The following is a 27,297-nucleotide window of genomic DNA, read 5'->3' as shown; positions in this document are numbered from 1 at the left end:
TTATTTATCTTTTTAGAGAGAGGGGAAGGGAGAGAGAAGGAGATGGAGAGAAACATCAATGTGTGGTTGCCTCTCACGCACCCCCTCCTGGGGACCTGGCCTGCAACCCAGGCATGTGGCCTGACTGGGAATGGAACCAGAGACCTTTCGGTTTGCAGGCCAGCACTCAATCCACTGAGCCTCACCTGCCAGGGCATTCACTATGTTATTCTAATGGCTAACATCTGTTTATGGGAAGTACTCAATAATACTGGTTTCCATTCTTGAGAGTGATATCACATTTTTCTTTCTAAAATATATCTAAATTAAAAATAAAAATGTTTTATACATCAATGTGAATGTACTTAATGCCACTGAATTATATACACTTAGTGGCTAGAATGGTAAATTATATGTTATGTGTATTTTGTCACAGTGAAAAATACAAGAAAGACTGCTTAAGGAAAACTTTTACATAAATAATAGTAGAGATAAGAGGTGGCTCACCTGTTGGTGATGTATCATTATGATGACCGTTTTCAGGGACACCTGCCTCTCAGAGCCCTGCCTAAGACCCCTACTGGCCCAGTGCATGGTACCATCACCTAGGAGAACTGCATTGTGATGATGGGTACACTAAGGTCACCCAGACTACATACAGACCCCTCCCACAGGCTTCCCCACATAGTCCTCATAGCAACTGTAAAGTGGCTCTCACCCACCAGCTGCTGTTTCATATGGAACAGCATTTCATGAACCAGACACTCCTCTCCCTCCCACCACCTTTTCCAGAACAATGGCTTCTGATGGAAACAGCTAATAAAATGGAGGTATCAACATCCCCAGTCACCAACCTGGACACAGGAGGAGCCCAGGCCCAGCCCTTCTAAACCAGGGCATCTCCAGGGAGGCATTGGATCCCTGAAAGAGGCAGCATCCCCCAAGGGATGCCAGCATCACAAAGAGGTAGGGCTCCTCTTTGGCTTCTTTGGGCCTGAGCAACACTCCCAGATCCTCTTAGGACAGTATTTCTTCCCATACTCCCCATTCCCTAACAAAGCCTGACTGCTCTGGCCATCCTTTTGCACAGGTTCCCAACCTCAAGGAGACTATTAGTCAGATTTGACTCATTTAGCTTATACAGTAGGATCTCAAGCTTGCGTGCCTGCTGGCAAAATAGCACACAAATTTCTATTTAATTGCATGAACTACATGCAGTGGACTAATTCTCAGTATCTGGTTCCTGGAAAAATGTGCCCTGCTCACTGTTTACAGTGACAGAAGTGCCCAGGCTGTGAGCACCCTCTGACAGACAGCCTGTCATCTGTCTAGCAGATGCAATTGTCCAGAGAAGAGATGTCCAGATACCCTTGATGCTGTCTAGAGTACATGACACAAGATGAGGATCACTCTCAGTACACACTCTTTTTGTCTCGCCAAAGCCCTATGTCTTCCCCTCTCACCTCTCACTAGCAGGAGGATCAGCTGAGAACAGAGCACAGAGATGGAGGAAGAGGAAACAGCTTAAACAAGTTCAGATGGACAGACTAGGCAAATGTATTTTAAAACAGAACCTGAAAGTGTGCCCTGTCCCTCCAGCTTTTCCCAATACATATTCCTGATAGTTTCCTACAGACAGACTTACAGTTTCAACAATAGAAGATTCCAGACATTTTCATCCTAGTGGTTTTAGCTACTACTTGAAATGTTTCTTGGGCCATGAAAACTCCTGTACTTTATTAATTAGCCTGGGCCATTGCCACTGTTTGAAGGCTCACAAAATGAGTATAGTTACTCCAGTTGTTTACTTGTGGGTTTCTTGGCTTTGAATAGAAATGGAACAGAATAGAAATGGAAAGTATAATTTCTAGAACATAAGATGGAAAAAACATAACAAATTAAATGTGACTAGTTCAAGAAATGGGCAGAAAATGGGGTGGGAGGGTGGGGTGGAAGAAAAATAAAAAGAGAGAAAGGTAAATAGAAAATGAAAAATAAATTTGATAGCAAGGAATAGGTGCAAACATTTCAGTTGTCATACTGAATGTGAATAGGTCAGATTGGTGTGTCTCTTAAAAGATTGTGAAAAATTGGCTTTAAAAAGGAGAGCAATAAACAAAAATGTGAAAAACAAAACAATAGAAAAAAGGTAAGCCAGAAATTTGAGGGAAAAAAAGTAGATTTAGCAACATCAAAATCAAATAAAAATAGAAGACAAAGTAATAAAAACAAAAGGGAGCAAATCAAAATATTTCACAATAAAAAAAGGGGAGAGTAAAATCTTTCAAAATAAGATAAATAACGACCTACCAAGAAAATAGAGCAGCCATGAACTTTTATAGCTCTGGAGGATTTATAAACAAAGAAAACAATATCCATTGTAATCCATCTTTTTCAAAAAAATGTTTCAAAAAACAACATAGCAGCAGTGTAAAAGAAAAAAAGACTTAGAACTTAGGAACAAAAGGATAGTGAGTGAGGATGTGTATGCAAGAGAGAGGGATAAATCTATACAAGTAGAGGCAAAACACACACAGTCCATACTTCCTAAATTAATAAGAAAATAAAAACTTAAATTCAAACTTCTAGTTAAGAATGACAGGTTTATAAATCACCCAACTCCAGTTAAGTGTAGTAAAGGCATGATCACACCTATGTAGAAAGGACAGGAGGAAGCAACAGCACCACCTGGATTTTAGAAAACAGGTAGACAGAAGAAGCTGATTTAGCAGACCCGACAGAGCTGAATTCCAGGCCAGTACTGGGGAAGGCACATAACCTGTCTGGTTTTCAAAGCAGCACCCCCACCAGAGACTTGGCAATTGGCCAGACCAGATATCTCTGGAAATGAGGCGGGGGAAGGAACTCAAAACAGGAGAACTTGTTGGAAGTCAGTTTAAGAAGCAATTACATCCCAGATGTCCTGAACAACCTAATGCAAAGCTGTGACTACTGCCCCCCTGGGATATAACACTGAGTTTATTCTCTGGGGAGTATGACAGAGAGGCACTTCAGAGTGAGGACACAGGCTCAGCTATTGGTAGGAAGACCATACTGAAAACAGCAGGTTAGACAGAAGTTGATGTGTTGACCATTTACTTAGTTCTCCTATCCTCATCCCATATTTGACTCCCAGGCCCTGGAAGTCTAGAACTACCCTCAGGAAGGAAATGAAAAGTTTTCACTGGAGAATCTGACAGGCCCAGGAAGACATTAAATGAAACATGTTGACAGCAAGGGCCTCCCATGAAACAGCCCAAGGCTTGCTGTGTTCCCACCTCTGCCCATAAACTCAGTCAGTTGCTGGAGAGCCATTCCTCAGAAGAGCTTTAGGTCACTAGACATTTGAAGAAAGAATCTCATAGGAAGGACAGACACAAACACAGGGAAGAGACAAAGCAAGTTGGAGGCAAGAAAAACTATGCAGGGAGAAGAAAACTGTTATACAAAGCTCTCTTTATCATCTGCACAGAGGGACTATAGAAATGGACAGCCAGAGAACAGACCAGGCCCTAGAATTCAGAAATTAGATATCAGAAACAAAAATTTGAGGGATTAGATGAAAAACTTGACACAATCTTCCAGAAAGAAGAATAACAGAGAGGAAAAGAGGAGAAACAATCCTATGTCTAAATAGAGGGAGCTTTAGGGAGAAGTTCCAGAAAGAGATAAAAAAATGAATCCTTAGAGAAATGATTCAATTAAATTAAATTTCCCAGGGTAGGAGTGTAAACACTGAGTACTGACTGAATAACCAGTTACCTAGAGGTTGAGGAAGTCAGGGGAATGCAGGGCAGGGAGAGCTGGGGAGGAGTAAATAAAAATTCTCAACCTTTCATTCCAGGAATTCCATAAATAATGCCTAAAATTTTAAATCCAGACATAATAATATAAACATTATTTAGAAATAAACCTAAGAAAAGAAAGACACCTCATCTAAGAGAGCTGAAAGCGATGACTTGAGTTTCAAGAAATGGTGAAAAAGGAAGAAGTTGCCTTATAATGAGCCTTTTATGACCATTTGATTCTTTAACCTATATTTCAATATGTTTAACTTACAAGGTGAAATAAAGCTCCAGAATACAACCACAACAAATCAAAGCTGCAGGGTAGGGCTGTGGGGAGGTCATGAAGAGTGAGGTGATGATCAAAAACTATGAGATGTATCTGTATTATTTTAATTTGTCACACCATGACTATATTCATTAAGTCCATATTTTAAAATATTTTTAATTTAAACAAGGAAAGAAAAACTACAACCAAAAATGGAATGCACAGGAACTGTCCTAAAGAGTTCTTTCTCAGGTAACCAGACAGGGCACCAGAGGAGGAAATAAAGCATTCCCTTTTCCAGACAGAGCCTCAGAGTCCAGCCGGCCTTTGCAGAACTGGCCCTGGCACAGTGCAGGTGCTCATAATATGTGAACTGGAGAGCATTATGCTAAGTGAAATAAGCCAGGCGGTGAGGGACAAATACCATATGATCTCACTTTTAACTGGAACATAATCAACAGAAGAAAAAAGCAAACAAAATATAACCAGAGACATTGAAGTTAAGAACAATCTAACAATAGCCAGGGGGGAGAGGGGAGGGGACAGTGGGGAGAGGGGATTACAGGAACTACTATAAAGGACATATGGACAAAACCAAGGGGGAGGGTGGAGGTGGGTGAGGGAGGTGGGTTCAGCTGGGGTGGGGTGGAGGGATGGGGAGAAAATACAGACGACTGTAATTGAATAACAATAATGTTTTTTAAAAAAAATGAACTGGGGTGGGGGTGGGACAGGAGGTTGTGTGTGTTACAGCTCATGTCCAAGGGGAGCCCAGTCTCTGAAGTATATATGTGAAGCCCAGCGCATTGACAGGGACACAAATTTTAGACGTGGTATCAGAAGCTAGGTGTGCAGGGGCTTGAGGGTCACACCCAAAAGCTGGGTCCTGATTTATTTGGCAGTGATGGGGGTTGCTATGAAGGTTTGGGACCTTAGACTTGGCCTTCTGATGGAAATCATTCCACAATAACACAGGCAGAGGTTGAGAGGGCAGGCTGGAGAAAGAAAGACCACTCAGGTGAGGCTGTTGTCCTGACATCCCCTGTGACATAGAAAAGCACCCCGTGCTGAAGGCATGGGGTAGGAACCTTGGAAACAGCAGGAGAGAAAAGAGTGGGAGGTGATGCCAACAACCTGCAGGAGCAGTCTCAGATCTGCACCCACCCCATGTGGCTGATGCAGCAGAGGTGATTTAGAAATCACTTTGAGAGCAGACTGGGTTGTTGTTGTTGTTTTTATTTTTTTCCAGGAGAATAAGTGATGGTAAGTGTGGCAGTGGGAAAGAAGATTGATTTAAGTTTGATTTAATTTAGGTTAAAAGCTTGGGGTTGGGAGGAGGCAAGACAAGATGGATGGGGAAGGAGATGCACTTCTAGGAGTGAACATTAATATTGGACAATCAGAAACCAGAAATCTGTAAGAAAGAAGAAATCGCAGGGGAGGGAGGAGAGACAGTCTGACCCCAAAGCTTGAAGGTCACACAGAATGTGTGAGCATGCAGCCATTCATTCTGTTCTGCAGGCTGTTCTTTACCAAACTTGCCCATCAAAGAAAAAACTGCTGTCATGAGGTGGTTGCTTGAGTTCTCACCCTTGAAGAAGGTGCCTGGATTGTCTCCATTTCTCAGATAAGGACACTGGGGTGCTGGAATCAGGTCTAGGTTAATGGGTGCACTGCCATAGCTCCTGAAGTCTGAAATAAGTGAGTAAGACTGCTAATAAGCAGCTCTTTGTTCTGCTGCCTAATGTCTGCCCGCAAAACCTCACCACTTCAGCTTTGTAAGACTCTCCACACCATAACCCTATTTCAGTACTATCTGGGACATAATTAAGATATCGTCAGACTGATCAGAGTCCATCCCATGCTTCAGATGCTCTTTCACATCTAGACCTCATAAATTTGACTCATCTGGAATTGATTTAGCAAATTCTAACTGAGCATCCTTCATAAGTTGTAAACTGCTACTCCAACCAGCCAAGAAGTCATCATTATTAATTGTTATTATTATTGCTGCTGTTGATATTACTACTGTTATGTGACAACACTTCCTTAGTCTAATGTCTGTTCTCCATTCTAAACTTCATTGGGGGGGGGGCAGTCTATCTTATCATTTCTCTTTTCCCACCTCCTAGCACAGTGTCTGACACATAATTGACGCTCAGTAATATTTGATGTTTATATGAATAAGTGAATGAATAAATAAATGAATAAATAAAAAATTAATTGAGTGAATGAGTGAACACTCTGACTCAGCCTTGTGTTAGATCAGTGGTGTCAAACTCATTTTTACCAGGAGCCACATCAGCCTCCAGGTTGCCTTCAAAAGGCCAAATGTAATTTCAACTCCAAAGTACATTCGGCCCTTTAAAGGCAACCCTGAGGCTGATGTGACCCCCAGTGAAAATGAGTTTGACACCCCTGTGTTAGATTCTCAATGGGAAAAGATTTCATTGTTTTTGTAAAGTGCCTGATGGTTGGCAAAGAGCTTATTGACTGCCTTCCTCTATGAGAATGTAAGTTCATCAGGGTCAGGATTTTGTCTGTTTTGTTTACTTCTGTGTCCTCAGTGCCTGGCATGTAGGAGAAGCTCTATAGAAACTTGTTGAATAAACATACACAGTTTCCTTTGAGCCTCACAGCAACCTTACAGGGGCAGATGTAATTAATTTCCATTGTACTGATGGAGAACCTCATACTCAGGAATGTGGAATGGAAGCTTGCATACTATAATGGAAAGAAAATATTTGGAATCAGAGAACATGGGTTCAAATCCCATTTATACCACCTAGTAGCTGTAGATTTGGGTAGATCATTGAAGTCCACTTGCTCCCACTTGGAGCTCCACTGTGCTAAGCACTGGACAAATGGAAGGTGATGGTGACAGTTTTGTCAGTGCTGCCTAAATGCTCAGAAACAAGATTCCTATAATCATTAAAATGGGATCTAAATAGAAGACCTCCAAGAAGCATGAGGAGGCTTATAAAATAAAATGAGAAAAGCAGGTGACAAATTCAGAAAGCAGGGATCACCCAAACCCAAGGTCTCCCTGAGAGCAGGCCTGTGTGTGGCCTGTGTTAACATTTTTAGTTAGGAGTCCAGGCTGGTGGGTGTCAAGGCAGTCGTGGACAACCAGAATCCTTCATGATAGAGAAAAATGGCAGATTGTTGGATTTTGGCTTCACTGCTTAGTAGCTAGTAACCAGAGAAAATATTTCCCTCTGAGCCTCAGTTTCCTATTTGTGAGATGAGAATAACTGCACCTACTGTCCAGGACTACCATAAAAGTAAGATTAAATGTACAGGAAATAACTCTAGTCATATTTCCTTCTCCTCCGAGTGGGACTGTATCTGGTGAAGGCTTAGCAAATCATCCACTCAGTCAAATCAGAGGAGTACAGCATGGCCCTGATTGTGTTTCTGCCTTACTTCACGTATTTGAACCTAAGTTACACTGACACATATACATTATGAACCAGGCAGGCATGGTTCTAAGTGCTTTGCATGTGTTAACTTGCTCTAATTCTCACAGCAACTCTACAAGGTATGTATTATCTCCAAGGATGCCCATCACCCCATCCTCCCCTTTCTATAGACACACACACACACACACACACACACACACCTCTTTCAACAAGAAGTGGAGTCCCTTTCCTCTGCTCTTGAGCTGCCCTTGTGACTATCTGACCAATAGCATGAGACAGAAGTGATGCTGAGCAAGTTCCAGCTTTGGCCCCAGAGATGCCAAGCAGTGTCTGCTTTTGCTCTGGGAAGCTGTGGTTATACGGTAAGGACGCTTGAGTGGACCAGAGAATGATGAGGAAACATGTAAGAGAGAGGCTACATGGCCCAGACAGACAAGTGAGGCCTTCTTGGACCTTCTAGCACATTCTATCCATTAGCTGAGTGAGTAGCTATGGAATATGACAGGTAGAGAAGAACTGCCAATTGGGCACTGCCTGGTTTTTAAGCCACTAAGTTTTAGGTGCTTTGTTACACAGCAATAGATGACTGAAACAACACAGAAACAATTTTTATCCCCACTTTCCAGATTAGGAAATTGAGACACAGAGAGGTAAGTGACTTGCTTGAGATCGCACAAAGCTAGGAAACACTAGGTCCAAGATCCAAAACTAAGCAATCTGACTGCAGAATCTATTCTCTTAATCATATGCTACTGTGTGTTGTTTTTGATGACATTTAAAAAAAAATGAAAACATTTAGTGAATGTACAGGCCTGGAGGAACAGCAAAGGAGAAAAACAGCATTGAGATTCAAAATAATTTTGACAGGCTGGTTTCATGGAAAATTAAGATAAAATATAATGTCTTCCCTTTGGTTCAAAAAAACTACTTGATTTCACAGAATGGAGTGATCTAGATTTAAGAATGGTTGGAAGGAGGCAGAGCTAAGAGCCTTAATTAGTTGAAAGCTCAATATAGACTACCAGTGAGATGTGCTTGTCAGAAAAGCTACTGAAGACCATGAATTGTATTGTGATGCACAAAAATTAGAACAAGGGAGGGGAAACCCCGCTGAGCTCTGCCATGATCAGACCAGGCCACAATTGGAGAATGATAGTCCTCTCGAGGTACCACATTTTCAGCACAGCAGGAAGGTGAGCGTTCTGAACTCCTGTCCACATGAGGAACAAACTGATTAAGTCATCTGGAGAAGAGAAACCTTAGGACGGGGCCTACATCAGTCCCCACAACCTCATGTGCACCAGACTATATTGTGTGAACCTCCAGAAACCACAGCCAGGACACATGGAACTGCACTGAGGACTCCATGCTGCCATATGTGAGGAACATTCTTCCCAGGGAAGTGGCCTGCTAGGCAGGAACGAGCTTGTGTCCCAAAGTCCAGAAAAGCCGAGGCCAGACAATTTCTTCAGTCGGTGACTTTGAGGAAAGTCAGTCATTGGGTGGAAAGTTGGCCAGAAATGATCTTCAAGTGCCCTTTCAATCTGTGAAGCTAAAGAGGTCAGTAGAGACCCTATTAACACAAGGAGGAATGGGGGAACAGTAACTAGAACCAGCCAAACCACTGTGGTTTTCAGAAGTTCCATTCTGGATGAGTAAAACACAAGGCTAAAGAAGCTGGCAGCTCCGAGAGTCTGGACATCGCAGAGCAGCTTCCAAGAATTCCTGCTATTGGTGCCACTTGTGGTCTTAAGTGGCTATTTTGTGCAGAACTCAACTGTGGCACCTGGCAAACGTCTTTGCAGAGATATGGTTGGCAGTAAGAGAGCTGATGGATACAGACCTTGAAGGGTGTTCAGTTGTTCACATTTGGCTCAATGAACTTGCTCCTGACTTCCTGAGAAGTCCTGAAGAGCCTGGCTTCATTTTCTCCTTTCTATTTTCCATCTGAAAATCTCTGTCTGAAGAAGAGCAAGCATCTAGTGACCTCCCCAGCTGCTACCACAAATCTTGGCACAGCAAATTCCAGTGGGTCTGCTGTGCGTTGAAGGAGCAGGTGTGAGTGTGAGGGAGAGGCACTGAGGCCCACACAGGCCCCTTCACCACCTCGCCACATCCAGAGACCCCAGGAGCTGTTGAGCAAATGTCCTCCTCTGCGGCTCATTAAAAATCACCATGAGCAGCCCTGGCTGGTGTGGCTGAGTGGATTGAGTGCCAGCCTGCGAACCAATGGGTTGTCAGTGCAATTCCCAGTCAGGGCACATGCCTGGTTTGCAGGCTGGGTCCCCAGTGAGGGGCGCACAAGAGGCAACCACACATTGATGTTTCTCTCCCTCTCTTTCTCCTTCCCTTCCCTTCTCTCTAAAAATAAATAAATGAAACCCTAAAAAAAAAAAAAAGCAAGAAAGCAAGAGAGAAAGAAAGAAAAGAGAGAAAGAAATCACTGTGAGCTAAGCTAATTGGGGACTGCAACCAACATTGCCATTAATACTATAGAAGAAAAATTAAACAAAATTTTTTCTTTTTAAAAATGTTTTGGGGAACAACTTCAAATGCTTTTGTGAAGAATTACTCACTGAAGTCTTATTAAAAAGTCATTTATTTAGATTCAAATATCAAAATTTGTGGAGTTTTTTAAGGGATGCTTTATATTTTTGCAGCTATTTCAGAAATATAACTCCCCACTATTACAGATAAAAATGAAAGTTCTAGTCAAGTCATTTAAATAAAATAGAAATTTATTTACTAAATTCAAATTGACAGCAGCAGCCAAGTTGTTTTTAAACAATTTTAAACAATATTTAGTTAAAACAGTTTTTGTACATGTGGCACATCAAAGAAAAATAAAAGAAAAATTGAATTATCCCAAGATTTTAAAAAAGATTTTATTTATCTATTTTTAGAAAGAGGGGAAGGAAGGGAAAAAGAGAGGAAGAGAAACATCAATATGAGAGAGAAACACCGATCAGTTGCCTCTTGTATGCCCCGACTGGGACCAAACTGGCAACCTAGTCATGTGCCCTGACCAGGAATCAAACCCACAACCTTTTGCTTTGTGTGTCCATGCCCAACCAACTGAGCCACACTGGTCAGGGTCCAAAATATGTGCTTTAAATTTTATCTCACACCACCAATCACCAAGTCCTGAAAGTGGGCCCCTGGCTGACAACATCAGCAATAATACCTCATGAGCACCTATAACTAATTATCATAAGTCAGTATTTGCCACTATTGTAGAGAAAGAAAATGAGGGTGCTATGAGGCCTGAAGACATACTCAAGAATGTGTAAGTCACAAGTGACAAATGTCTAAGTTGCCCCTAAAGTCTTTTGCACCCAGAGTGGTGATGCCTACAAAATGGATTTTCACTTTCTAAAAATGATTTCTGATTTTCCTTCAGTGTCACTAGCTGTCCATGTAAATGTAAAGAGCTTCTCTCAGAGTCTACTAATTTCAGTGAGCATGGGCATTAGCCTACCATACTTGATTGTCTCCCACTCATAATAGATCAATCCTTTGGCTTTCAAATGAACCCGGTTAATTTACAAGCCAAGAGACTGGTAAATTACTAGTTTTATCAATTACTAGGCAGAAAAATGAGTCCAACACCATTGAAGCAGCATGAAAAACATTTTATTCATTGTTTAAATGAGCATAACCTACTTTTAATTATGTTGGGGGCATTCTAGCTCCTTAATACATTAGTAGAAGACTGAGTTACTGTTTATTAGCAAAGTGGAGGTGGTGGTGGTGGGCTGCTGTGGGACTCCTGCCTTGCCTAATCTGCCCAGAGTGATGGGTGCACTTGCTAAGTGAACTCCAAGCCTTTGCAGAGCATTGCAAAGAGGCATGCCTTCCTCGGCTGAATGCACCCTGCGGCTCTTGGCAGCAGTCAGCTTACCAAGTCAGGCTGGCACGGGTCAACGCAGAAGAAGCTATACTGTATTTCTCAGGCTAACCTGTTCTCAACTAAATGGCATAGTCGGCTCTTTCTCAGCAGCACCATAGAATCCAGAGCACAGCGTTAGTGATAAGGCCTCCCTGATAGCATTAAGACAGAACCAAACCATTTCCAGCCTAGGGAGGACACCGGCCACAAAGTGAGTCCATGGACCAGCATTAACATGTCCAAACAGTGTATATTTTGAACAGGAACAAACTTCCAAGGTCGTGTGCTTAGAGGCCAGGCCAGTCTCCATTGCCTGTGCACCATGACCCCAGAAACATGGCAGGACAACTGTGAGGAAGAGCAGGCACGTGGGTCAATGCCTCAGACCTTGGGCTGTGGAGAGGCTCTATGTCCCCCCTGGGGCCCTCATAGTGTGGGGCAGGGGCCAGGCACGGCTGCCAGTACTGAAGGAACTGCAGAGGCCAAACCTACCAGGTGGGTTCTGAAGAGCTGAGGGCAGGGGAGCCTCGAGGTAGACAAAAATGGTCACCAACATCTTCCTGAGTTCTGGATCAAAGAAGATACTGGAAAGAAGTGGGTGGCCAGTGAAGACCCTTCTCTTCTAGGAAGCTAAGAGCATGTGTCCTCTGCTGGCTGGTTCCCTTCAGAATGCACCTGCCTTCAACTGCAGGGACTGACACAAACACCAAACTCCACAGGTGCCAGAGGGATTCTGCTTATCAGTTCTCCCTTATTTTAAGGTATTTTAAGGGGACATAAAGGCCTACAATTTAGTTGAGTGAATAAAAAAGAAAAGGGGGTCGTTTTCACATGCTGGGACCTCCCACCGCACAGGGAAGTCTAGATCAGGATCCTGGAATGGCATGGAGCTAACTGCAGGGAAATCCAGCCCTGTGGCTAGAGGGTTCCCAAGGGCTCCCCGCAGTCCCCTGGCTTGAGCTGCAAGTCTATACTAGGCCCCAACTCTTGGCTCACCTTTGGATCCCAGCTGGACTTTTGCAAGCTCAGGTCCTTGGCTCGTAGCCCCACGGGTGAGGGATTCAGACTGTGGCCAGTTGGGCAATGTGGAAAGGTGCAGGGAGCTGGTGCTTAGACCCTAAAGTTCCTGCTTTCTGCAGCACACAGTCTTGTCTCTAACACTCTTGCCAAGGGGAACACTTCACTTGCTGACAGATTCTCTAGGGAGACCTGGTGTAGCCAAAAACAGTGGTGAAGCAGGGCATGGAGACACATGGGGCATAGTAAGTGCACCTCTCTGGCATCTGTTGGGAGAAGCTTCAGAGCAAAGTCCTGGGCAAAGGATGAGGATGCATGCTGACTCATTTCAACTCCTTAGGAAGGGAAGTGCCTCTCCACCAAGATACAAGTTGTCTCTAACTTTAGGCTGCCTTTTTCAATATCTGTATTTTGGACAGTAATGGACCACATACATACAGGCTTATGTGATAAAGAAGAGGGAGGATATTTCTCTACTTGGCAGTCAACTTCATTCTGATCTGTGTTACTTAAAATCTGGAGTGGTTCAGTTCTTGGTTGGGTGTCAGAAGGTAAAGTTTTTTAAGATTGATCTGAGGCCACAATCAGAATTATAGGAGATAAGGAACCCTGAGTGATTGCTTTTTAAAATGTGTCTTCAAATTTTTTTAAATGCTGCTGGTGGAAAATCTTATCATGCTACTTGCTAAGAAGCAAGAAGCAATTTCAGAAGTTGGTTCTTCAGTCTCCCTCTAGACAAGGCGAAAAATGAAGACTCCCCACAGAGCCAGCCTTTGATCTGGTTGGTGAGAGAGCTGAATGAGAGCATGAATATCTCAGAACCATCGTGTACCTCAAAACTCAGGCAGGTTGGGGGAAGTGCAGACATCCCAGGCTCTGCAGGAGATCACAACAGGATTGTCATTGCTAACTAGGGAGAAGGAATCCTGTCCTTCACTTTCCTGGAGACTCCTGAGTCTACATACTACCTTATTTTGTGTCACAAGCAATGGTATTACTGGGGAAGGATATTGTTCCTAAAAACAAACCAAAAAAACCAATATAGTGGTTAAAATAGATTTTAAAATAATAATTATGATAAGTACGCATATTCTTTCAGCCTTTAGCACTTATAGGCAACTCAGGGAACTCAGTGAGGAACAAGGGACAGAGGTTAATATTCTCATTTTTATAGTAAGAAAATCAGGCTGCAGCCCTGGACCTATGTGGCAGTGTCACTATGATTACAAACCTTATAATTATTTCTAAATGTGTGTATTTATGTATATACGTGTGTGTGTGTGTATAATGTCTGTCTGGAAAAAGTCCAACCATTGTTAATATAACAAGAATGGTTTGTGTGACAACAATGTAACCTGGCAGCCAAGGAGAGTGGACTGGAATGGGCATGAGTGAACAATAATGACTTCACTGTACTAGTCAGTGGGGGTTGGTGGAGGGGTAGATGCCATTGAGTGAGCATGTGTATTGTGTGGCCGTCGCATTGAAAATGACTGAGCAAGTAGAGCAACAAATCTACATCAAATTTTACATTAAGCTTAAAAATGCCTTCATGGAAACTGTTCGGGTGATTCAGAAGGCTGCGGCTATGGGCAACTGGTGATTGGCAGCTTTATCATGACAACATCCCTGTTCACACATCATGTCTCATGCAGAGTTTTTTGGCAAAACATCAAACCACCCAGGTGACTCAGTCCCCCTACAGCCCATATGTGGTGCCCTGAGACTTCTGCCTTTTTCCAAAACTAATATCACCTTTGAAAGGGAAAAAATTTCAGACTGTCAATGAGATTCAGGAAAATATGATGGGGCAGCTAATGACAATTGGGAGAACTGTGTGAGGTCCCATGGTGCCTACTTTGAAGGGGATGGAGGTGTCATTGTCCTATGTACAGTGTTTCTTGTATCTGTTTCAATAAATGTCTCCATTTTTCATTTTACATGGCTGGATACCTTCTGGACAGACCTTGTATATATACAAATCCTATTAAATGGTCATAAGTGGACTCTGCTCTTTGGCTCTGTAATACTTCACGTATCACAACAATAGCACTCTTCCCGGATGCTGAGCCCAGTGCTATAAAGACATTAGTTCATGAAATCCTCAAAACACACCACATTACAGAGGAGGAAATTGAGGCTCATCTTGTTGTACAGGCATTCACTGTGGAGGCCCTGTCTGAGCTTGAGCCCCAGTCATAAGCTTTCACCAATGACACCTCCACCATGGTGCCATCCTGGGTGCCTGCAACAGCCCAGCCCCATTCCAGGTCTTCTGCTCATTCTCTCCCATTTGGTTCCCTGCGAATCCCATTGAACAAAGAGGGAAAGGACACTGGGCAAGGCAAACTTGTTTCAGTGCTCACTGTCCCTAAGTAGTGGAGTCAGGATGAAAGCTAGCACCTGTCAGGTTCCATCTCTGCCCCACACCATTTCAGATTGAAGATCTAATGGTTGCTTATCTCTTCATGACTTGGGTAAGTTCTGGGTGTGAGTCATCTGAATAGAGACAGGTGAACAGAAACCTTTGTCACTGTTGCTATTGTTACTGTCACTGTTTTCCTGGACCGAGCTGAGGCTCCCAGACCATCGGGCCCTGAGAGCTATTACGAAGAGGGATCATTCCTTGCCAAACAAGCTATGTATGGCAACCTCCTGGGGTGGCCAGGGGCTTGTGCACTCTGGTCAGAGGTCTTGGAGAGTAATTATCACTAGATTTTAGTCAGAGGGAAGTTGAGAGGCCTGCTACTCCAAATGTTAGCAGAAGGGAGTAAAGAGAGAAAATCACTCTCCTTTGCCTGGGAATGATGGATGGACTCTGCGGGCTGCAGGAAGGCTTGGCAGGCTGGCCTGGCCCTTGACACCTTAACTGGGGGAGCATTCAGTTGGGAGTGAGAGTGGAAAGATGGCAGCAGCCCACCACTCAGACGTGGGCAGTACCCCATGAATTATCCAACTTCACCCTCTCTCTCTTTTTCTCACTTTTACATTAAATTTTCGTATTTTAATGTAAATATTACAGGGCAAAATGTAAAAGCTGCCTCACTGCTCCCAAAACTCTCCCGAAGTGTAAGCTTTCTGTGCCATTTTCATGTATTTACATGTAACTGTGGGTTTTGGAGAGAGGATCATACTAAAATTATTTTCCTAGCATTCCTTTTATTTTAAGAATTTAGTGTAGAAGCCTTTTGGTATTTATCTCATTCTGATATGGCTGTACCAGAAATTATTTAGCCACTCCCCTACTGATGGACAAGAAAGTTGTTTTCCATTTTTTTCTGGTAGAAAAAAATGCTACAGTGAGCATCAATGTATATATATCATTGTACATTTCTTTCCTTAGAACAAATTTTCAAAATTCAACACTAGGTTAAATGGTATTCCATTTTCAAATTTTAGGCATTGCAAAATTACTTTCAAAAGGTCATATCAAACTACCATCCCATCAAAAGTTTATGAGAATGCTCATTTCTGCCTGCTTGCCAATGTTAGATTTAACAGTTCTTTTAAGAATCTTATGACATGCTTATTGACCATTTGTATTTCTTCTATTAATTTCTTGTTAATACCCATTATTTTTCTACTGGATTTTTGTCTTTTTATTTTAATAATACATTTTACTTAACCCAATATATGCAAAAATTATCATTTCAATATGTGAGCAATATAAAATTATGGAGATACGTGACTTTTTTATATTAAGTCTTTGGAATATACTTACAGCATATCTCAATTAGGATATTAAATTTTCATCAAATACACTTGGTTTGTATTTGGTTTTCATGAAATTTACATTTGAAGAAGTAGATTCACATACCCAAATTGTTCCAGGTATACCATGATAGGCAGGATAATGATCCTCAAAAGATATGCATGTCCTGGGAACCTGTGGGTGTTATGTTATTCAAGAAAGAATTAAGGTTGTAGATGGGATCAAGGTGGCTAATCAGCTGAATTTATCATGAGTAAATTACCCTGGATTATCCAGGTGAACCAAATATAATCACAAGGATCCTTTATAATAGAAAAGGAAGGCAGGAAAGGAGGTCAGAGTCAGAGAGCAATTTCAGGATGCAATGCTCCTAGCTTTGAAGATGGAGAAAGAAGTCAGGAGCCCAAGAATGCAGGCAGCCTCTAGATGTTGGAAAAAGCAGGGAGATAGATACTCCCCTGAGCCTCAACGAGGAACACAGCCCTGCCAGCTCTTAATTGCAGCCCAGTAAAGGTAATCTCCAATTTCAGATCACAACTATATATATGTATATATATACACACACACACATGTATTTTAAGTTTTTCAGTAACTGAATTGTGTCCATTTTTCTTAACACCTTTATTGAGGTATAATTGGCATGCAATAAACTGCACATATTTAACATGTACAATCTAGTAAAAAAAAAAACTTAAGATTTTACTTATTTATTTTTAGAGAGAGGGGAAGGGATGGAGAAAGAGAGGGAGAGAAACATCATGGTGTGGTTGCTTCTCACATGCCCCCTACTGGGGACCTAGCCCGCAACACAAGCATGTGTCCTGACTGGGAATCCAACCAGCAATCTTCCAGTTCTCAGGCTGGCACTCAATCCACTGAGCCACACCAGCCAGGGCCAAATGGGTAAATTTTAATATATGCATACACCCATGAAACCATCACCACAAATCAACTAACAAATATATCTATTTTCCCCAAAAGTGTTTTTGTATCCTTTTGTAGCACCTCCCTCCAACCCCATCCCCACCCCTCCTAACTCCAGGCAACCAGTGATGTGCTTAGTGTACATTTTCTAGAATTTTATATAAATGGAATAGGACAGTACATATTCTGGCTTCTTTTGCTCAGTATAATTATTTAGAGATCCACCCATATTGTAGCATGTGTTTTTATTCATTTTTATTGCTGAGACATATTCCATTAAATGGCAGAACTGTGGTTTATTTATCCATTCATCTGTTGATGGTCATTTGGGTTGTATCCAGTTATTGGATATTAAAAATAAAGCTGCGCCCTGACTGATATGGCTCAATAGATTGAGTGCTGGCCTGCATGCTAAAAGGTTGCCAGTTTGATTCCCAGTCAGGGCACATGCCTGGATTGCAGGCCACGTCCCGAGTAGGGGGTGTGAGAAAGGCAACCACACATTGATGTTTCTCCCACTCTCTTTCTCCCTCCCTTCCCTTCTCTCTAAAAGTAAATAAATAAAATCCTTAATAATACTTTTAAAAGTGGACACAAGAGACCCTTTAAAAAAAAATAAAGCTGCTATGAACATTCATGTACAAATCTCTGGATAGATACAGGTTTCATTTCTCTTGGGTAAATACCTGGGAAAGGAATGCTGGCTCATATCTTAGATATATGTTTAACTTTTAAAGAAACTGTTGAAATTTTTAACAATGTGGTAGCATTATTTTACACTCCCACCAGCAGTGAATGAAAGTTCTAGGTCCTTCACACTCACAACACTTGGTATGGTCAGTCTTCTAAATTCTGTCTATGCTAATAGACATGTAGTGATATCATACTGTGGTTTTAATTTGTATTCCCATAATGACTAATGATGTGGAGGATCTTTTTATGAGCTTATTTGCCACGTCTGTATCTTTTATAGTAAAGTATCTGTTCAAATTGTTTGCTTTTTTAAGACATTGGTTTGTTTGTTTTCTTACTAAATTTTGAAAGTGCTTTATATATTTTGGAAAAAGCTGAGAAACAGATTCTCCCCTGAACCCCTAGGAGGAACACAGACCTACCAGCTTTATATACTCTGTGTCAGAATATATGATTTTCAAATATTCACGTATCCTATATTTACATAATATATATCCTGATTTTCAAATGTTATATATCCTGCATTCAGTCTATGATTTTCAAATGTTTCCTCCCAGTGTGTAACTCATATGTTCATTCTCTTAATCGTATCTTTAGAAGAACAGGGGTTTTTTATTTACATAAGTCAAAAATATCAATCATTTCTTTAATGAATTGTGCTTCTGAGTCGTACCTAAGAAATCTTTGCCTAATTCAAAGTCATAAAGATTTTCTACAAAAGTTTTTACAAACTTAGGTTTTACATTTAGGTATTTGATTCATCTTGAGTATATTTTTGTATAAGATGTGAGGTATTGATCAAAGTTTGTTGGGTTTGTTTGGTTTTTTTGCACACAAATATGGAATGATTCCCCCACTATTTGGTGAAAACACTATCCTTCCTCCACTGAATTGCCTTTGCACTTTCTGTCAAAAATCATACACATATATTTCTTAGCTATATATCCCTTTTCGTTAATCTGTTTATCTCTCTTGATGCCAATATCACAGTGTTTTGAGTACTCTAGCTTTATGGTAAGTCTGAAATCTGGCAGTATTAGATCTCCAACTTTGTTATTTTGTTTCAAAGTTGTCTGGCTATTATAGGTCTTTCACATTTCTACATGAATTTTAGAATAGCTAGCTGGCCAATTTTTTCAAAACACCTACTGGGATTTTGATTGGGAATACATTAAATCTATAGACCAATTTGGGAAGAATTGACATCTTAAAAATAGTAAGTCTTCTCACCAACAAACACAGTATATCTCTCCATATCTTCTTTCATTTCTCCCAGCAATTGTTTATACTTTTCAGTACACAGATCTTGAACATCTTTTGTCATATCTCTTTTACGTATTTCATATTTTGCTGTAATTAAAAATGGCTTTGATTTTCAATTTCCATTTGTTAATTGATAGTATACAGAGATAGATGTAGTTTTGAGCATTTATTTTGTACCTTGAAACCCTGCAAACTCATTATTACTTCTAGTAGCTTTCTTTTTTTGATAGGGTTTCACCAGGTTTTCTACATAGACAACAGATAATTATGCTGTCTGTGAAAACCCTTTTACTTCTTCTTTTCCAATCTGGACAACTTTTATTGTTGTTGTTGTTGTTTTTAATCCTTATTATAGCAGCTAGGACTCCAGGACAATGTTTAATAGAAGTGGGGAGAATAAACATCATTGTTTTGATCCTAGTCTTAGGGACAAAGTTTTTAGCATGATGTTAGCTTTTTTCCATATATATGTGTGTGTATACACACACACATACCCTTTTTCAGGTTGAAGACGTTCTCTTCTATCCTTAGTCTGTTGAGAATTTTTATCAAGAACAGTTGTTGCAATTTTATCAAATGTTTTTTCTACATCTTTTGAGATGATCATATATTTACTCTTTTTTTAGTTTATTTTTTTAAAGATTTTATTTATTTATTTTAAAGAGAGAGGTCAGGAGGAAGGAAGAGAGAGGGAGAAAAAGACAGGAAGGAACATCAAAGTGTGAAAGAGACATTGATCAGTTGCTTCTCACAGGCCCCCAACTGAGCACCCAGACTGCAACCCAGGCATGTACCCTGATCAGGAATCAAACCGGCAACCTCTCAGTCCATAGGCCGGCACTCAATCTACTGAGCCACACCAACCAGGGCTCTCTCTTTTTTTTCTTAGTTTATTAATAAGATGAATTATATTGCTTAATTTTGAAATGTTAAACCAACATTGCATATTTGGGATAAACCCCAGTTGGTCATTAAGTATTTTTATATATATATATATTGTTGAATTTGACTTGCTAAAATTTCACTGAGAATTTTGCCTCTATGTTCCTGAAGGATATTGGTCTGTACTGTTCTTTTCTTGTAACAGCTTTCACTGGTTTTATATCAGGGTGATACTGGCCTCATGACATGCAGTGGAAAGTATGCCTTCTTTTTCAATTTTCAAGAAAAGTTTATGTAGTTTTGGTATTTTCATTCCTTAAATATTTGGTAGAATTTACCAGTGGAGCCACATGAGCCTGGAGTTTTCTTTGTGAAAGTGTTTTTAGCTACAAATTCCATTTCTTTACCAGGTACAGGGTTATTTAACTATTTCTTCTTGAGAGAACTTCAGTAGTTTGTGTCTTTTTTGGTGCATTTCATCTAAGTTGCCAAATTTACTAGCCTATTGTTGTTCTTAACACTATCTTATTATCCTTTTACTGTCGGAAGAATCTGTAGTGATGTCACCTCTCTCATTCTTGATGTGGGTAATTTATCTTCTCTCTTTTTTTCCTAATTAGTCTGGCTAAAGCCTTATCAATTTTATTGATCTCCTCAGAGAACTAACTTTTGGTTTCATTGGTTTTTCTCTATTTTTTATTTTTCATTTTACTTGTAGCTACTCTAATCTTTTTTTTTTCCTTCTTTCACTTTGGGTTTCATTTGCCCTTTCTTCTTTGTATAGTTTCTTAAAGTGAAAACTGAGGTCATTGATTTGACACCTCTCTTCTTTTCTAACGGCAGTATTCCATACTATAATCTATCCCCTAAGTGCTCCTCTAGAGGCATTTCACACATTTTTGGATACTATATTTTCATTTTCATCCAGTTCAAATTACTTTTAAATTTTTTCTTTGACCTATAAATTATTTAGAATTTTGTTAATTGGTTTTCAAATATTGGCAGATTTCCCAGAAATCTTTCTGTTATTGATTTTCAACTTAATTCCATTGTGGTCCAAGAACATATGTTGTATTTGAATTTTCTTTCTTTTATTGAGACTTGTTTATGCCCATCTTAGAAAAAGTTTTATGTCCATTTGAAAAGAATGTGTATTCTGATGTTGAGGGAGTCAGTTATTAGGTCAATTGGTTTTTAGTGTTTTTCAGGTCATCTGTATCCTTAGTTCTATCAGTTATTGATTCAGACATATTGAAAAACTTTTTTACTGTCATTGTTTTAACAAGCCCTGGGGTTAGTCTGATGCCCATTCCAGGTGGAGACCTACTCCAGGTGTTTCAACTGGAGGCTTCCTACTGACTCTTTACATGTCTTTTCATCACAGTCTTAACATGTGTCATACCCAACAAGAAAGCAGAGCCCTCTGCTCTTGCCCCTCCCCAACACTCTCCCCTTGTGCCTAAGCAAAATGCCGGGATCAAAGCCATGCTCTTGACCCATGGGGGACAGGAGGGTCTGGGTGGATCTGAAAGCCAGTTCTGAGGGGCCCTTGCAGTAGTGGGGGCCACAATGGGATTCACCTGAGAGAGAGGTGAGTGGTGGATCCCAAAGTCATAGCCTGGCTCTCCATGGAGGTTTCTTGCACACAAAGCTGTCACAAATGTGAGGAGCAAAGTGCTCCGGCATCAGACACAGTTGGGTGCACATCCCAACTCGCCCTACTTGCAGGGGGCACTTGGGGCTGGTTGCTTCACCTCTCCCACATTCATCTGCTCATCCAAGAAAATTGGGATAATAGTGGCTGTCCCCATGGGGAGCCTCTAGAAAGATTAAATCCAGTTAATTTAAACAAAGAGCCAGGAATATAGTATAGGCTCTGTAAATAATAGCAAATACTGCTTTTCCATTTAGCAGTAGTAGAAAGTAATGTCAATGTCAATATTGTTACTCCCCTTTTATGGATGACAGATATTGAGGCACAAAGGAAAAAACAAAGTGCCCAGGATTACACAGAAACACTTACTGAAACAGCAAACACCAGAGACCCAACCCATTAGCCAGTGATGGATCTTGCCCACACCCTCTTAACGAGCATGTTTCCCAATCCTGAGGCTATGGTCCTAATTTATTCCCAGTAGCTCCAGGTTCCCTAGAAAGAAAGTAAGTGTTAATTCAGTTACAGTAGTTACCAGCTGGTTCTCCAATTTATTGCTATAATTTTTCTAAAGCAAGCATCTGTGGGTAAAGGTGTCATTCTGCCTTTACATTGCTTAAATGAGAATAGGAATTCCCTTGTGTCCTTGAGGTACAAGACCCAGCAGCCACGAGGAGGCTCCAGTCACCCTGTTAAAGCCAGGAATTGCCTGGAAAAGTTGGGGGTGGAGAGAGGAGTGCTCTGTAATCTTGCATAGTGTAGGGGGCTGGAGACCAAGCAGATAAAGCACAGGACCACGCCCCTCACCTGGACAAGTACAGACACAGGGAGGATGTTCCCCTACCCAGCAAGGAGCCCTGACACACATTAATAGCTGGGGTTTGTTTAGCAAACACACAGCTTTCACAGTGTGCCAGGCACTGCTCTAAGGACTTCCCAAGCACTAATTCATTTAATGCTCTTAAGAGTCCCACAAAGTACTATTGTTATTCCTATTTCACATGTAAGGAAATTGGGAGGTTGCACAGAGAAGTTAAGCAATTTGTCTGGGACCACACAACCAGTAAATGGCTGAGTCAGAATTTGAACTCAGGCAGTTAGGCTGAAGGGGTGGAGTTTAAAAGTGTTCCCCACCCTACCTGGTATGCCTCAGTGGATTGAGCACCAGCCTGCAAACCAAAGGGTCACCAGTTCGATTCCCAATTAGGGCACATGCTTGGATTGCAGGCCAGGTCCCCAGTAGGGGGCACGTGAGAGGCAACCATGCATTGATGTTTCCCTCCCTCTCTTTCTCCCTCCCTTCCCCTCTTTCTAAAAATAAATAAATAAAATCTTTAAAAGGGGTTTCCCATAGAGACAACCAAAAATATGTAGTTAAAACCACACGTCGGATAGTGAACACACAATATAATATAGAGATGATGTATTATAGAATTGTAAATCCAAAACTGATATAATTTTATTAACCAATGACACCTCAATAAATTCAATAAATAAAAATTTTTTCAATAAAATTTTTAAAAACCCACACAAAGCCTAAGTTGGGCAAATCTGAGCATGAACAAAATGATGAAAGGTTTCAACGGAGATGAGTCACTAACATGGAGAAGGGGGCAAAGGAGGCCTAGCCTAGTGGGTGGGGAAAGGGTAAGTCAAGGTATTTATGACAGACAGCACCTCATCTAGAGCAGGACTTCTGAACAGAAATATGGGGTCTCAACATCCCTGAGGAGTGGGAGTTACCGTTCTACTATAGAGATATGGAAACTAAGGTTCAGAGAAATTAAGCGGTCTGCTTAAGTTTACATGGCCAGGAAGTGCACACCTGGGACTCAAACACAGCCTACTCATTTCTATACCCATGCTCTTTCCCTACATCTTTCAGCCTTGTTACCAGATTTCAGAATTAGAGGTTGAAATGGGCCTTTTTTATCCCCCTTCTCCATGTTAGTTAATGATCTCTGTTGAGGTCTTTCTTCATTTTGTTCATGCTCAGATTTGCCCAGCTCAGACTGTGTGTGGCTTTGAGTACACATTTTTGGTTCTCTCCATGGGAAAGCCATCTTAAATTCCATCCTTATAGCCTAACTGCCTGGGTTCAAATTCTGGCTCAGCTATTTACTGGCTGTGTGACCCCAATAATGTACACACACATCTTCCATGCACGTGGCACGACATGTGCCGAATACCTCCTGTGTGACAGCTGACTTCTACCAAACAGTTAAAAAAAATCTCACCTGGCCAGCAGGGAGCAAAACAGGAGTTACACAGATCTGCTGATCCTTTCTCCCATGTCACCTCAGGAACAGTTACATAGGAAAAGCCAGTTCCAGTGTCCAACATTTCTCTCCCTTACCCTCTACAGCAGGGGTGTCAAATTCATTTTCACCAGGGGCTACATCAGCCTCACAGCTGCCTTCAAAGGGCCAAAATAATTTTAGGACTGTATAAATGTAACTATTGCTTAACTGTTAAGGAGTTGAAATTACATTCTGCCCTTTGAAGGCAACCACGAGGCTGATGTAGCCCCCCGGTGAAAATGAGTTTGACATCCCTGCACTACATCCTAAAATTCCTGTCCCAGAAAGAGGACATTGGAACTAGGAGCCCTCTTCTTGACAGGAGCCTTCCCCCCTGCTCCAGACATGTGTTTCCATTCCTTACCAAGGGAGTAAGAACTCTGGGCAGAGCTCCTGAGGTAGTACCACCCCATTCCACTGGGACCCTACCAGGGCCTCGGCTGAGCCTGATATCTACCTTGAAGAAGAGGCTTGCACCCCTCCTTGGCACCCAAGCTTACCACCAGTGGCTGAAGGGCTGGGCACCTGACCCCATGGCCCCACCCTCCCTCTCCAGGAGACCTGACCATAGAAGTCCTTTCCCAGTCATCTCATTCCACCTGTGTTTGTGTTTGTCTCTCTGCTTTAGGGATTTATTTCTCTACAAGGGATGCAGGTGACCCAACTTCTTCCTGGCCCTGAGGATGTGGGGAAGCACCTCTTTGAGATCAGACCAGGTAGGCCTGAGCACCTTGCAGCTCTGTGCTGGGACTGGTCCTGGTGGCCCCAATGGGGGTGTTGCCATACCGTTAGCCTGGGAAGGGCAGAGCCCCTTCATGAAATTCCAGTGCTGTCTCTAAACATGACTCGGAAATTTGGGCCAAATCTAGAGGATTTTACAAATTTGGGGGGAAATTAGAAAATCCAGTTACTTGTGTGGGTAATTAGCTTTTGATGGATTTTTAGATTTACTGTAAACACAAGGGAAGAAACCAATCAACTGGGACACCTTAGGGTGAAGGTTCAAACAACAAATCTGGGTCTTATACAAATAAATCACTAGCTCCAATTCAGAGCATTAAAATAAGCTTTACCATGAATTCCAAAACAGAATTGCAACGTGGGAGGAAGGGAATAGTTTAATCCAAAGAACTGCTATCATGTTAGCAGTCACAAAACAATTTTTTGAAGTTTCCTGTTTTAAAATGTGATTGTTATTGAGCTAAGTAAACATGTCTTGCAGATGAGCCAGTCTGTTCACAGTGGGGCCTGGTTCCACAGTCAGGTCACATTGTATTCAGCCTGACCTCCCCACAATACCCCCTCACCCCTGCCCCGGGAAGCAGAGCCTGAGAGGATATCTGAGCAGTTTATTCAGAGGCAATGCCCAAAAATAAGGAGAAATGAGCAGGAAGGGAGGAGAGCCAGGTAGGCTGTGCTGTGAGCTGGCTGCTGCTGTGACACCCAGACTCAGTTCCAATGGGACTGTGGAGGCTGTGGGGACTGTGGGGCACAGGCCTCAGAGATGTCTTGCCCAAGGAGTGCAGAGGCCAGGGGTATACACCAGCGATTAACTGCAAGCTACTTCCTGAGGAGCTCACATTGGCATATCTGGCCTGCCCCACACATAGGCCAAGCTCCCTACAGAAACAGAAGGCCTTCAGAAAGAGTTGCAGGTACTTGAGGAGGCCACCCACATGGAGGGAAACAGTTGCCTAAAGGTCTAGGCAGGGCAGCTAGTCATCGTGTCCTATGGGTATGCATCAATTTTAGATGTTCTGGGAAGTGGTGGCTATGAATTGGCTAGAGTCTCACTGGGGTCTGTGAGATAGGAAGTCTACAGTCTCAGAGCAGCATGGTCACCCAACCACTCTGAAAAGGTGACCTGGTGTTACAGACCCCAGCCTATGCTGCTCTGACACAGCTGTGGGGTCCAATGGCCCACCACCAAGAAGCATGAGTCCAAATGCTAGAGTTAGGTGAAAAGGAAAAGAATTGTTTATTTAAAAGTTATACAGAATTAAAAACCACAATGAGATACCACTTCATGCCAATCACAGTGGACATATTAACAAATCAACAAACAATAAGTGCTGGCCAGGCTGTGGAGAAAAGGGAACCCTAGTAAGTACACTGTTGTTGGGAATGCAGACTGGTGCAGCCACTGTGGAAAATGGTATGGAATTTCCTCAGAAAACTAAAAATGGAACTGCCTTTCAATTCAGCTATCCACTGCTGGGATTATACCCTAAGAATCCTGAGTCACCAATTCAAAAGCACCTATGCATCCCAATGTTCATTGCAGCATTACATACAATAGCCAAGTGCTGAAAACAGCCTAAGTGCCCATCAGTAAATGAGTGGATCATAAAAACTGTGGTACATTTACACAATGGAATACTACTTAGCAGAGAGAAAGAAGGAACTCTTACCCTTCATGACAGCATAGATGGAACTGAAGAATATTATGCTAAGTGAAATACGCCAGGTGGTGAAAGATAAATACCATATGATCTCACCTATAAGGGGAACCTAATGAACAAAACAAACAAACAGGCAAATTAGAGCCAGAGGCATGGAAACAAGGAACAGACTGACAGTGACCAGAGGGGAGGGGAGAGGGGGATAACAGGGGAAAGAATCGGAAGGGACAAGCCAAGGAACATGAACAGAGGACTCATGCTCATGGACAATGGTAGGGGGATTGACTGTGGGAGTGGGGGGAAATGGGGCAAGGGAGAGCAATACAGAAAAAGGCAGCACAACTGTAACTGAACAACAATTTAAAAAGTTATACAGAATTAGAATAATGGCAGAATTCTGCTGTTAAGTCCCACTCCCTTTAAAACACCCACAAACACACACTCCTGTCTCCCTTTATCAAACCAGGCTAGTTTCAGAATATGCCAGTCAGAGGTACCATCTTTCAGCTAAAACAGAAGTCCAAGGTTCAGCCTTCCCCGTCACAGTTCAGCATTCCAGGCACTTCCCATTAATCTGTGCTTGGGTAGGCAGGTCCCCACAGTTCCATTGGCAATGTTGCCATGTTCTCCCAGACAGGTTTCCCAGCAAGTCTCCTCTTTCCTCCTCCAGCTCTTAATCGAAAATCACGTGACACCTCCTTACTTCAGACCTCATGACAGGCCGGTGGGGGCCCTTCTACACCCTTTCAAACCACCTAGCCACTCTCCTGGCTGGCCACCCTAATTTTAAATGCTGACCCGGGGCTTCTTATACAACTTCATACTTGGCACTCTACATACTGAAGGTCATGTAGGGTGGCAGCATACACTTGCCATTGCAATGCAAAGTGTCTTAAATGCCATATCATTGACTTCCCCCAACCCCCAAACTATAGACTGTGGGGACTTTGGAGGCCTCTGACCCTGTCTGTACCCTGTTTCACTGGCTTTAGGCTGCCCAATGAGGCATGGATCATCCCAAGCTGGGGCCAGCCAGCAGCATGCTGCCCACTGAGATCCCGAGCAAATGAACGCAAGCCTACAGCAGGCCATGTTCACCTTTGCTCT

The 27,297-nt window shown here is 42.0% G+C and overlaps 1 protein-coding gene across 4 annotated transcripts in view; it reads left to right on the top strand.

Annotated features, from left to right (window-relative positions):
• Nucleotides 1–27,297, top strand: part of ARHGAP22 (Rho GTPase activating protein 22) — a 206,807-nt gene that overhangs the window by 86,122 nt on the left and 93,388 nt on the right. For 3 of the 4 annotated variants that reach the window (XM_045196077.3, XM_045196075.3, XM_045196076.2), the window contains one exon: nt 24,417–24,504. In XM_045196077.3, the coding sequence (XP_045052012.1) occupies nt 24,417–24,504 (88 nt within the window). Of the gene's footprint in view, nt 1–24,416; nt 24,505–27,297 lie in introns of those variants that run through there. The other variant, XM_024561316.3, reaches the window with a different exon arrangement.

Source organism: Desmodus rotundus, chromosome 4, assembly GCF_022682495.2.
Source record: "Desmodus rotundus isolate HL8 chromosome 4, HLdesRot8A.1, whole genome shotgun sequence".
Lineage (NCBI taxonomy): Eukaryota > Metazoa > Chordata > Mammalia > Chiroptera > Phyllostomidae > Desmodus > Desmodus rotundus.
This window is presented reverse-complemented; position numbering and strand designations above follow the sequence as displayed.